We start from the raw sequence: 13,674 nt of genomic DNA, 5'->3' as shown, positions 1-13,674 counted from the left end.
CTCGCACACTTTCACATCCTCACTGATTCTCTAATGGATAGGACAAACTTCTCCCTGCTCCCTTCCTCTATTTGCACACATGCTCTTATATATTTATCTGTGTTGTCAACTGTAAATCCAGAGATAAAACAGAAAAGTTTGTGGCATCAAAAAAGAAGACAGCTAAGGAAATAAGGGAAGAGGAAGAAAAGGGGTTGTACTGTAATGCAGGCTGTTTCTTTGCTAGCTAACTAAGGTTACTATTTTAATGTCTGTCACTTCCTCCGGTCATGACAAGCCACTTTGAGTTAAGCCGGTTCTCAGCTTAGCAGGCTCTCTCCCACTTCTCCACTGCAGCTACAGCACCTCCTTCGCCCTGACCGCCACCCCCACCCCTCCCTTAATGCATAGGGTGCTAATCTGACTACCTTCAAGTGAGAGGGGAGGGGGAGGCTTTTCAACAGAAACCACAAGTATGTCAGCATCTGATCGCACACATTTCCCCTGCAGCTTTAGTTTTGAGAGGGAGAATGACGAGAAATGGAAACGAAGAAGAAGGAGGAGGAAGCCTCTGACCTTTAGGTTGTCTGGCTTGTGAGCTCCCTGGTATACCAGAAAGTTCTGCCTGGCCTGTCCATGATGGACCCGCCACAGCTGGAGGGATTTGGCAGGGTTCCTGTTCAAAAAACAGAAACATATAATCATAAAAATGATAAATATAGTGAATATAATGCTTCCTTTAAAAAAAAAAACAAACAAAAAAAAAAACAATCTATGTTTGATGTTTAAATCTGTTCTAGGTGCAGTAGAGATCAAAATATCAAAATTCTACATACTTCAGGGTTTTCCCTGTGATACTGCAGTATTAGAAACATTAAAGCGCATCAACTAGGACAAGACATTGCGGACTAGTTTAGGACAAAAGCTGGGTGCTTTGTGATGAGCAGGAGAATTTGAAAGCATCAGGAATTGGTGCAGTCAGAGGGGGAGCAGGGAGATTCAGCCTTGCTCACTTTCATAGCAGCCAAAGATCCTGCAAAGTGTGCAGCCTGACCTCCCTCTGTCCCGTGCAGTGAGGATGATGGAAATAGAAGTTTCAGTCTACTCAGAGCTGGAGTTGTGTGCTATTCACCAAATAACTCAGAGGGGTAAATCCGCACAACTACAAGGGAGAGGAGGGGGGTTGGGACAACACATCCATGGCAGAAGACCTGCAATAATTTTTACCATTGGTTCAGCTTTCTGCCCTCGACGGTGAGGAGGTCTGCTGTGCTCCATTTGGGCCCCTTCCACCCACCACTCAGAGTTCATTTGCTCCACCACCACCTCCCCGGGGTTGTACTCCACATGCTCCTCGTTGTCAGTCCCGTACTCCACATCAATCTCCATCCCATGACCAACAGGTGACTTTACAGAATGTACTGTTTTGCTAACTGGGTAGGTTCTTGGCACTGGTCTGGGTAGGCCATGATTTGGGGTGGCCAGTGCTGCAACAGCCATCTGACTCCTGAGCATGGCCTCCCTCCTAAGGCGGTCTCCTAGACCTCGGAGCAGCACTTTGCTATTGGGGCTCAGCTTGTGTTGAGAACGGGCTGCGACCCGCCGACTGGTAGGACCCTCAAATAAACCTGCATTTTCATCTTCAGGATAACTAATGGTGTCCACGGTGTCGGCGTAGTGCACCCTGTGCTGTGTCTTCGGTTTGACCTGTAAGGGCTCATGTCTAAGTAAAGGCTCTTTGGTTAGGGATCTAGGATCCCTGTTAAAGTGGTGATGGTGAGGGGGAATGTGTGGGTGTGGGTGATGCTGGGGGGCGTGAAGGGGGCGCTCAGAGTCTCTGGAGTGAAGGTGGCTGGGCGCTGGACGAGGCTTGCTGCGGTGGGCTAAATGCTCTTCTTGACTGCTGTCTTCCTCTTCTGTCACCTCTGCGATGCTGAACAGCTGTTTGCTTTGGTGGACCTGAGGAGGCAACTTTAGGATTCTCTCCAGGACTTCCTCATCACTATCTGGTGTCTCCAACCTGCTTGACTGCAAGTCCACATTTCAAAGCAAACAAGAGTGCATCGATGAAGGTGGGATGAATTATCATATTGTTCAGAGTAAACAAAGGACGTGCAGGAAAACACAGGTGATAAGATAAGATCCGGACATGCAAAGAGAAAAAGGAGGAAAAAGCAGAAAAAAAGAATCACAAACACAATAAAGAATAAAAAAAGAAAATGAGAAGTTAAGACAAACTAAAAGGTGCATATCCTTTTCAAAAAAGCAGAAGCTGCAGTGCTATAAATAGTCATGTACTGGGGCTGCATACAAATTTCTTTACCCTGGTAGCTCCAGCTGTGTATCCCCTGCCCTGTACTTCTCCAAGGTGGTCAGAGTAAAGGTCTTCCTCCTCTTCCTCCAGGATGTCAGACAGGTCTGAGCGGCTGTTGTCTGCATGGTAGTCACTAGGAGGCTCCACAAGGCCTTTGCCATAACTCTGTGAAATGATACATCAACACATTTATTGTGAATTTATCAAGATAAAATTCTTATAAATCTGTTCAGTACAAGAAACGTGCCAGCTCAAAATAAACATTTAAAATATTACAAATACAAATGTTATTGTTCCTTCTTGTGCCGTCAGCACCATAAAACTAACCTTAGAGTAAAAGTGTCATTGGAGGCCTGTATTATAAAATGCTTTTTATTATGTTAACATGTTTTGAACAGCTTTAATTGTACAGAATTTTGTTTTAAAAAGAAGCATAATTTAATGGGAATTTCTAAAAGATTTGCACCTTTTTCTCCACCTCTGCAAGATTTAAGGACTGAGGACTACTGATGTATAAATGGAGCAAAATGGGTAAAAATGTGACAATGGAACACTCACATTTTTATGGCAGTTACTGCATTAAATGTGGAGAAAAACAGCTACATACATATTACATAATGTGAAGTCATCAAGAAAATCTGCACATGTGCAAATCAGAATGATTTGTAAATGTAAATTGCTGCACACCTGTAAGATTTTTGTCATACCAAAAATCATAAAAACAACAACCACTAACAACAGCTGCACATAATGATGTAAAATCTGAAGCAAGAGTGATTTCTGCACCTGTGCATCAGAGATCAGGAAACGCTGGGTCAATCAAAGGAGACAGTTTTAATGGACGTCAGGGAACCATGAGCATAGAAAACTTAATGTGTGCTATAGTTTGTTGATGATGAATAAGAGCAATCACACTGGTGAAGTTAGCAAGTTCATGAGCAATAAAATACAATGTGTATCGCGAGCTGGCAGAAAATCTGATGAGCGATTAGTTTTCTAAGACTTACTGACTTCCATCTATGCCAACATAAAGTTTTTGTTCCAATTTGTTTAATTTCACCAGAAATCACAGATGACTTGACATAATAAGATTATTTTTTTCCCTAAACAGCTGACATTCCTCAACCTCACAAATATTCCTAATCATAAATATAAACATATTTTTTTACCCTCAGATTTATTTTGACACACCTGCCCACATGTTTTATGTAAATTGGTGCGCCTACCCAGTTAGCAACAGCACACACTGTAAGTCACCTGTTGGTCATGGGAGCATGTGGAGTACAACACTATTTATTTTTAACATTAAGAAATCATTGATGTGTGAGTCAATGAGGGCTGACCTGCTGCTTCCTGCTGTAAGCCGGTTCTTGGTCCTGTCTCAAGAACTCCTCAATGGACACCAAGCGGGTATTCTCCTGCTCCTCCTCCACCTCTGACTCCAGGGGTGAGGTGCAGGGAGGTCGGTGGACATTAATACTCTGAGGGTTTAGGAGGTCTGCAATTGGAGCTTTGGGTGGGGTAGCGATGCGCTCAGGGGTCCCAAGCTCGGCACCAGGATCCTCGATGAACTCTGTGATGGATGGGAAAGGACGTATTGTTCCAGGGCTGTCGGTGTCTCTGCGCTGCTCCAACACTGGTGCAGGTGCTGTGATTGGTGCTTCTGCAGGTGCTGGTGCTGCTATTGGAGGTGACTGAGGTGCTGTGTTGTTGGAGTAGGCCTCAATAACCTGATGATGAAAAAGGCAGTCACTAAAAATAAGTTCATTGTGCTTCTTGCTCTGGAGCATTTTTTTAAAATTCGTCAATAATATTAGTTAGCCAGCGATATGTAACAACTTAAGTCTTTTTATTTTATCCCACCCTGTTAAAGTCATGGATGATTACCAGTTAGCAGTTTATTTTTGCACTGTTCTTATTAAAGCACTGAGTGAATAAAAAAATCTGTGTGTCAGATCTGTGTTCACAGATTTGACTGAGTTTTGACTCTGAGACTAAGAGCTGATACAAACTGCAGGGATCAAGTGCACTGGTCTGAAATATCACAGTTGCCTCTGTAAAGTGTGCAAAAAAAAGACTATGCATCAGTCTTAATTCTTTTCCTCTCATGCATGTTCCCCTGCAGAGGGACATCTCATACTTTAAAATCATTTGATCTCCAAGAATAAATGAGATGTAGTGTCTAACACAAAAATAGAATGATGATTACCGCTGGAGTAATGGTGGAGGCTACTGGTAATGTGGCCTCACATATAGCTAAGGCAGCAGCAGAGGAGGGGTTGGCCCAGGCATTCACAAACGAAGAAGACGACAGAAGATCTTCTGAGTGAAAAGCATGAGGTGAACTGGCAGCAACCTCTAATGTGCAGCCAGGGATGTGGGTGTCTGATGGCAAAGAGATTTTGGCAGCAGAGTTTCCATAGGACGATGGCGAGTTAGGAGCTACTGGGCTGCAGGGCAGGGGTGGCACAACTGGGGGGATGATAACTGGGCCTGCCAAGATGGCAGCCAGCTTGGAGGGCACATTTACAGGCAGAGAGTCACAGGACTCCCCGTGAGCAGACATGGTGCGGACAGTGAGCTCTTGAGCTGCCTGGAGGGACTGGATTTGAGAGGGACCCAGCAGGGCGCTGCCTGCTGTTGGGGAAGAGACCTCCAGCACCTTGGATAGCAGACAAAATCCACATGTCAAAAACATCAAACTAAACACAAATTTCAATTAAGTCCATAAACATGTGAATCTGTCCTCCTTAAAAGACTCCTTGCCTTTTTCTTGTCAACATATATCGTATATCCAGTGACACGGACTCCGTTTGAGGTCCCAGCAGCATCTATGGTGACTGGCAGCCAGCTGATGAGAGCAATTCCTGGAGAGGGACCCTGCTCCAGCTGGACGTCCAGAGGAGCATCAGGGGGGCCTGCAACAATTGAAGGCATGACACCACAGACAAAATACAGAAAAACATATTGCTAAACTAACTCAAACTGAAAATCAAGTGTTGACATAATAAACAATCAACAAACTAGACACATAGTTCTACAAACTCTACTACTGGTCTATAAGAAGATTAGAAACTTAGAAACCATATACCTGAATTTCCAGACAGTGGGCATGGAACTTAAGCAAATTTGAATGTTTGAGTGATTATTTAGAGAAATTTACCTCAAATCAATACAAATACTGTAAAGCTGAAAGGAGCAGAATGCAAATGTGGTTCCACATGTGACAACAAATTAAAATCAACAAAGATGAGCATCAGTGATTCAGCAAAAACACAATCTTGAACTTCTTCTACACACTTTTATACTTCAAATCTTATGGGTATTAAAACACACAAAAATGTACTTAAACATCACCAGTCTATATCAAGTCATCAGCAGGAATATTATGTGGTAGAGACTGGCATCTGTAAACGTTCCTTTCTTTAACAACAATACATTCCTTTATGGGCCATCATGCTTTGGCTTTTTAATAAAAAGAAATATAATTCATAGAGACTCATAAAAGCATCCCTCATGAAAGATAAAATCAGCAGGAGAGCAGAAGATGCTCTAACTCTGGTTCGTTAACTGTGTTTAATTTCAAGATAGAGGACAAAAATAGCAGTAAAATGTAAAAACAGGCCCTGGAACCACCTCAATAATCCCCGCTGTGTGCAGAGCTATCAGCGCCAACACCACAGCCAAATGTGCATATATGATAAAAGTTAAAACTTTCATGGAACTGCTTGCAATCATATCCACACAAAGTCTTGGTTAGCATCTGAATTTGTTCTTTTATCACTTTAATTAATGATGAAAGCTCTATGCTATAGTAAGAGCAAAAGTCACCCAGAGATCTAGTTGTCCTCACTCGTGTCTGCATTTGACTTATTGGTTCAGACTGGAATTATTATTTTGAATGAAAATAAATAAACAGATAAATAAAAGAGGCTCAAAAGGCTGTGAAAACACTTAATCTGGATCAAACATTTGAGCCAGACTGAGGCTTACATGTTCTGAACCTACTCAATATAAATGTCTGACAGGATTAAAGTTGAATGGAGACCAACACTAAGAAAACATGTGGATAAAAATCTAAATCCTGACCTGCCATCAGCGTGGTGAAGGTGATCGTAGCGCTTCTGTGTTCACGCCGCTCCACAGGTAGCTCCCACGGCGTGCGGTGAGGCCGTGCCTCCACTTTCACTGTGTACTGCAGGCTGGGCAAGAGGTTATTTAGGCACAGCGAGTAGCAGCCAGCCTTCACCAGCTCACACTCCTCATCGTTCAAGGACACAATGTGCACATAGTTACTGTTGCTGGGCAGCCAGGTCAGGTTGGCAGAGGTGGCGGTAACCCTCTCCACACGCAGCTGTGTGGGCGCCACGCAAACATCCAGACCGACCAGCATGCTGCAGCGTAGCTGGTCTGAGAGGCCCTTCTCTGTCAGGCTTTGCACCGACACACGGTAGGCTTTGAGGTTTATGTCTAGCCGCTCCAGCACCGCTTTGGTCTGGGCACCGAAGGGGACGTTCAGCCGCAGCTCCTGGTCCACATACACATTATAGCTCCACACATTGCCCCACCCAGCCGGCACCAACGGAGGGTCCCAGCCAATGATGATACTCTTGGCAAGCTGTTTGATGAGGGTGAGTTTACGTGGGTAAGGCACAACGTCCACTCCCACCTCCTCCAAATCCAAGTCCAGGCCGTTGGTGAGGGGGGCTGGGACAGACAAGGCCGACGCTGAATCTGAGAGGACTGAGGCAGGGCCAGAGGCAGCAGAAGCCTCTGTCCTTTCTGAGGCGCTAACGCCCACGTGGAGGTGATGCTGGTGGCTGGCACTGTGCAGGCTGCTGTCAAGCAGGGAGTTATGTGACATGTCCCCAGTCTCTGGATGATGCGTGTTCATTACATCGTCGTCCGATACACGTTCCACAAAGTTGGAAGGGACCAGCCCTCTTCGTCCATCCATAAGCTCACCTGACAGGAGCCAAAACAAAGAACAGAACATCATACAAAACAGAAAACTTTCAACAGAAAGTTAAAAAATAGACCAGATTTACCTTCATAAAAGCCATCGTCATCCATGTCCCCGTATACATAGATGTATTCTCCAGCAGTGAGCGGTAGCTCCACTTCAGGGTTGTCATTGGGGCCATCATAAGGATTATAGCTGTTTCAATTAAACATGAAATAAATCATTTTTTTCCCCAGTTAAACTGATGTTAAGTCAACTTTGGCATTAAAAGCTGACCTGTATCTCGCAATGAAAACCTGAAGCTTGGCTGCTCCCCTGCTGGTTGTGTATGGTGCTGGGGCCACATCGATGTCCAACTCCTCCACCTCACTGGCAGTGTCCACCTGAGGGCAGCAGGGACACAGTGAACATTAAAACATTAAAAATATTAATGTAAGTAAAGCAGAATTAATTAACCAAAAGAAAGTCAATTTCATCGTATCACAGGACTGAAAAGAAGGACACTAAGTACATATAAATCCCCCCTAGTTTATGCTGAAACTGCTACAGACATGGTGGATGTTATTTCTCTTTATTTTGTGGACTTTTATTTTTTTGAATGGTAAAAATACAAAACACGTCAGTACTCATCATAAATCACTGTTCACAAATACAGAGGTTCATATTACATTGTGAGCACAATGAATGAGTCTCTAATAACCTTGAGTTGATACCTGATGTGGAGCTTTTAACAGCTGCACACAGCAGAATAAGAGAGGTGGTGTATTTATAGTTCCCTGGGAAAACCTTTTTTAAAGATAATCACCTACAACTACTATTGTAGAACCTTCATAATCCACGCTGCCTAGTGGATTAACTCACTAAATATGAGCTTTGTCAAACTGTGGGGTAGACGACTGACTGGATGAAAAGACCACCAACCTTTCTGTCATGCAAGACCAGACACATAGTCTTTGAAAAATATAAGGATGAAAGCAGCCAATCTTAAATATTTATCTTAAGTGTGCATGCAGAGAAAGTGCAGGAAGAATTAGCAGCAGTCTGTTCTTCCATGAGATGACAGGAAGGTTAAAGAGGGCTTTTTAAATCCACTAAATCCTTACAAACAATGCAACAGTGCATGGCTTACTTGGTAATCTTGAAGTGATCTGTGTTTCTGTGTAGGAATAGTGAGGAAAAAGATCTGCAGGAAAGGATCTTGAACCTGATATTATTACAGTCTAGAACAGTAGTTGGGAACCTTGGTTCTCAAGGACCACATTCCTGCATATTTTCCATGTGTCCCTGCTCTAACACACCTGATTCAAATTAAATGGATCCAACAGACAATCAAGTTCTGTCTGGTGACTCATTCATTTGAATCAGGTGTGTTGGAGCAGGGAGACCATGGAAAACTTTCAGACAACGGCCATGTTTTCCCACCACTGGTCTAGAAAGCTTCCATTAATATTTGAGATAAAGTAATGACTGTAATGCAATCTATTTCACCTTCTACGCACCTGTTACAAGGTTTATGTGTTGCATGTCTTGATTTTAATTTCAGTTTTCTTGTTAACAGCACCTCAGGTGCAGAGTGTGTGAGGTGCCAATTTATCATACATCCTCAAGAAAACTGAAGGTCTCAGCCAAAACACTTAGCTAAAAAATAATTGGTAATCATACTGACCACATAGAAACAATACATTCACAGTAGTTTCAGTGTGGAGACTATGAAACAGACAGTGAAAAACAATTTTACTTATTATGATCATTATTTTCTTTTCATTTTAACAATTGCACAATATTAAAATTAGCTTTTTGAGTGGGTCTGTTACACTAGAAAACAATGTGGGATATAATTTTATTGTTGGGTTTTCACTGCTTCGCTCCCTCTTTGAACAAGAATAATGACTTCTATCTGCTAAGAGCTGCTGAACTTCCCAGTCTTCACTTTTTAAATCATATAAGCCAGGGAGGCCAAACCCCGGCCCTAAAGGGTGACTATATGATTCCCTGCTTTATACACACCTACTTTAAATGTAGTAGATCCAACACCTGGTTGTCAAGTTCTTCACAATGGCCTGGTTTTTTGAGTTAGTTGTGTTTTAACAGGGAAACATCTAAAACCTGCAGGACCAGAGCTCAATATTCCTGATACAACCATAGGCAGACTAAAGTGTGTATTTATTACAAAAGGCTTTAATGTTGCAGCACCACGACAGAAACAAGTTCAGCAATGCATGCACATCTCACACACACACACACACCGTGCAGCTGGTGTGAAGCTAGCAAAAGTCCCAGTCACACCTCTGTTCTTTACAGCTGTGTGTTGCCAACCCCCGTCTAAAAGCCTGAACCCACTTTGATGGAAAAATGGAAAGACAGCCAACACTTTGGCAAATGTAAAGTTTTTTTTTTTTTAAGATCATGACAGATCATTTATAATCCTGATTATAAATTGCAAATAATCTTCAGAGGAATTGAAATCCACATCACTGAATATCAAAAGCTCCCTCCAGTATGTTTAAAAGTTACCTCATGTGTTGGGCTGGATTTGTGCGGACTGAGGTGGGTGTCTGACTTGGGGGTGAGGTGTGTGGTCTCTGACTTGATAGATGAGGAGGCCGACTTGCTGACGCTGATGGTGGGCAGCTCTCGATGCTTGGTGACAGGCGAGCGCTCCACTCTGGACAGTGCTGCAGCATGGGGCGTAGCCCCCATGCGCAGTGCAGTGGCCACATCTATGAGGAGAGAAAAGAAGAGGATAATCTATGCCCTTGGTGAACATCCGAGTCCTCTTGCCTGTTGACCTGGTTGTCTGTGACCTGCTGGGTGGATGAAATCACTGGTCGACATGCAGGTGGCTCAAGGTTGAACATGGCTGATTAAAACAGTGGAGGGGGAAAAAATCCTGAGTCCATCTGTCTGAGGTCAAAGGTCACTCTACCTCGTGTCAACGTGTGTCACACCATCATACCAGCAATGTTAAGGGGCTTAACTGGTTCCACGCTTCACACGCATTTCACACTTCATCTCACGAGCAGGATGAAGTTTGATGGTGAGAATTACAGACAAGCTCTGTTACAGCGTTGGACTGTTACAATGACGGTGCAGGTGAGATGAGGGTCAGAACATGCCGTGCTTTTGGTGACACATATCATGACTAACAGAGACGGAGAGAGCGTACCGAGCGGGTCATTACCCTCCGGACAGGAGAGAGTGTCACCTCCCTCAAGACTCCAGAAGGCTATTTCCCCCAGAGACACCATATCCAATGTGCCACCAGTGCAGTCTAAAACACATGTAGGAGAAACAGGTTGGGTGTTTATCTGAGGGACAGACCGAGCTGAAAGATGTGGAGTAGATCTGCATTGTTGTTACATTAAAAGCAGCTTGGATTAACGGAAATTCTATAAATATAACCTTTTATAAACACACAGCAAACAGATGAAAAGGAGATTATGGTGAGGTCACATTATTGATATGCAAAAGAGATAAACCGTTATCAATATAATGTTCAGCGTAATCTTATGTCTCTTTATTCCTAAAAGGACATACAAAGAGTCAATCATGAAAATGACTAAGATTTTGAAGGAAGCATCTGGATTTAAAAAAATTAAATCTCTTGTTTTTAGAGGCATTTATATGTTGGAGTGCTCATTTTGTGCTCTATCAGGGCTTAATTATGCTGTTGTACACAAAAGTAACTTCTTTAAAACACTTGTTTAAACATATTTTTTCTTCTTTTTTCCCAATGCCACTACCTCCCAGAGAGCAACCCTTTAACTACCACAGCATGAAGGAATGGCTAAAGGATGCGTTGGACCACAATCATGAATTTCTGAGATAAGTAGATTAGATTTTTGTTTTTTAATGGACCACAGACATGAGCCCCTCACAGCAGGACTGAGTGTGAGCTGCCAGTGTTCTTATAGTCGGTTTAAAAATCTATCAACCACATCTGTTTTAGTCAAGAGTTGTTGCTGTGTGTGTCAGAGCCTCGATGTGAAACATTATGCTTTTTAAATCTGATTTTCTGTCCAAGAAAATATGAGCAACTGGTGCCTTGAATACAACATACTCAGTAAAAGATTTTGCGTATGAACCGGTTGTTGTGTTCCCATCAATGCTGATTTAAACTGAAGCTGAGGAAAACTCTGTGAAAGCTAAACGAACACTGTCACGTTGCACCCATAATCCTGATGCTAGCTGGTGTTTTACCAGTGTATAAAGAGTTTAAAAAGATGGTTTGGTGGGATTATCTTGAACCAATACAGATTGATTTCAATTCTTTATTAAATAACTTAAGTTATTATCTCTTAAGAAAAAAAAGAGACTTTTCTGATTGCAGTGAGGAATCTGTACAAACTCCCAGCAGCTCACCGCGTTCTGTAGTCAGGCCCACCCCGTTGGTCAGAACAGAGAGGCTGGGATTGTTGAGGAGGCTGGAGCTCGCCAGGTCCACTTTCGAGGCCTGCATTCGAAACTTCTCCAACTCTTGGGACAGCAAGCCGAACTGTTCACTCTGGCTGCGGCATTTCTCCTCCAGCTCTCGTACCTTTGACTACAAGCGTGGCGAATCAAACATGGAGAGCAAACATTCAGAAAAACAACCGAAGAATGACTGAGCGGAAAAATCCACCTTTCAAACACAATTAGACATAAAGAAGAAATTTGAATGGTAGCTGTGTGATGTGGTTCTTTAGTTTTGCTTTAGTTAAACATATGAATGCAGTGTTTTTAAGGCAGATTTTTTCTTTAATTAGTCAGGGATCTAATATTGAAAAACTGCCATGCAGAAAACTTTTATATTTTATAGCGTCAACTTGGGCATTGCCTCTTACAAACCTGTGACAGTTTTAGTAGATTAATATAAATTAAAACAGACAACACAGCAAACACAAATCAATGCTTAACAAAGTGTTTCAGTAAGACAGACAGTAAGTCAGACTTGATAAACTATCAGTCAAACATTTGTTATAAGCTGTAAAGAAAAGGCAATCAGAATCAGAAAGAAAAGGAGAGGTCAACAGAGCGTTGGGTAGGTGGGTGTTAATATGTTTATCAGCTATTTTTAAAGCCTTCTGAGAGTCTTGCTAATGTCTTACACTCATTTTATCAAAACCACTAAAACAGAGTTATTTGCCCGAACTCTGCACAGGTTTGTAGCAGCTCTACTAGTTTCTATATGTAGCTGATTTATCTTTCGGCTGCGGTGGGAGTTTCCTGGCAGGCTGGTCTGACAAAAGCCTCAGCACGAAACTGTCTGAACAACATTTCCTGTCAGCTCGCTCCTTCATAATTCATGCAGTCAATCGTTATTTAAAACGCTGATAGAATTCACTGATAAGCCTCAGATGAAAACTATTTAAAATGGCAGCTCTAGGTAGACAGACAGCTGTATGTTGTGTGCTGCAGACGAGCTCTGTTGGGATGTAATTAATGTAAAAAATTAATAATAGCTGTTAAAAAAAAAAAGGGGGTGGGGGGGGTGGGGGGGGTGATAACTGTGGGCCAGATCCGTTTTTTTGGCTTCAGATGAATGACCTGATTTACACACACCATGGTAACACGAACGTTAACACTATTTTAACAAACTGCAGGGCCTGTCGCTTCACAGTGTAATACACACTACTCACAGACAGCTAATTTGACTTTTTGCATTATGTCAGAATGAACCTAAAATCCATTGTAATTTTCATAGGTGAACTTACTTTGACCCTCTCTAAACTTCTAAATGCACACTTAGAACTTTTGTATGTTGAAGTCCTTATTTTATAACATCCTGTTCTCTAACAAGGTGATTAACCACAAACACAAGAGAAGTGTTGGAACCATAAATATGCCAGTAAATGTTCTGGTTCAGAGACAGCTTGTATCTAAATAGTCCTCCTCATCATCCAGTTCAAACCAAGATGAAGCCTAAAACACGACAAGTTAATGATAAACTGACGTTTTATGTTGAGGTATACCCACCAATGTTAGGTTTTGTTTCAGTAAATTATTTGAGTTGAAGGAATTACCATCACACGATTCTGTTAAAAAATCCTAAATTAATGATATAATATCAACTTTTTACATTTTCTGTAAATTACACCCAAAAATACAAGATATCCAACTTTTTGTGAGTAGTGTATATACATGTTTAAGCAGCTGGGTTTACATGAGCTACAGGTGGTTTGGGTGACTTGAAGCTAAAGTACGAGGTCAGGAAGTACCTGCATGCAGTCCAGTGTACTCTGGTTAGCAAAAAGATAAACACAAAAGACAAACAAAAACATGCTTGTGAAATAAAGACTTTAGGAAAAACAAAATATATTAATATTAACAAAGCAGAATAACAGCAGTCTGAATCCAGAGTCACCAGGATCACTAGAATGTCTCTTGGCCCTCAGCAGCCAACATGCACCTTTCATATACATACATATATACATATATA

General features: G+C 42.2%; 1 protein-coding gene across 2 annotated transcripts in view; it reads right to left on the bottom strand.

Moving 5' to 3' along the window:
* The window catches only part of LOC121654022 (RIMS-binding protein 2), a 61,945-nt gene that overhangs the window by 7,157 nt on the left and 41,114 nt on the right, over positions 1 to 13,674 (bottom strand). The window contains exons 15-25 of one of the 2 annotated variants that reach the window (XM_042007859.1): positions 11,619 to 11,799; positions 10,423 to 10,527; positions 9,771 to 9,976; positions 7,533 to 7,639; positions 7,342 to 7,451; positions 6,383 to 7,258; positions 5,060 to 5,211; positions 4,503 to 4,955; positions 3,637 to 4,023; positions 2,303 to 2,458; positions 556 to 655 (exon numbers count right to left, since the gene is read on the bottom strand). In XM_042007859.1, the coding sequence (XP_041863793.1) occupies positions 556 to 655; positions 2,303 to 2,458; positions 3,637 to 4,023; positions 4,503 to 4,955; positions 5,060 to 5,211; positions 6,383 to 7,258; positions 7,342 to 7,451; positions 7,533 to 7,639; positions 9,771 to 9,976; positions 10,423 to 10,527; positions 11,619 to 11,799 (2,833 nt within the window). The remainder of the gene's footprint in view (positions 1 to 555; positions 656 to 2,302; positions 2,459 to 3,636; positions 4,024 to 4,502; positions 4,956 to 5,059; positions 5,212 to 6,382; positions 7,259 to 7,341; positions 7,452 to 7,532; positions 7,640 to 9,770; positions 9,977 to 10,422; positions 10,528 to 11,618; positions 11,800 to 13,674) is intronic. The other variant, XM_042007860.1, reaches the window with a different exon arrangement.

The sequence above is a fragment of the Melanotaenia boesemani genome, chromosome 15 (genome assembly GCF_017639745.1).
Source record: "Melanotaenia boesemani isolate fMelBoe1 chromosome 15, fMelBoe1.pri, whole genome shotgun sequence".
Lineage (NCBI taxonomy): Eukaryota > Metazoa > Chordata > Actinopteri > Atheriniformes > Melanotaeniidae > Melanotaenia > Melanotaenia boesemani.
This window is presented reverse-complemented; position numbering and strand designations above follow the sequence as displayed.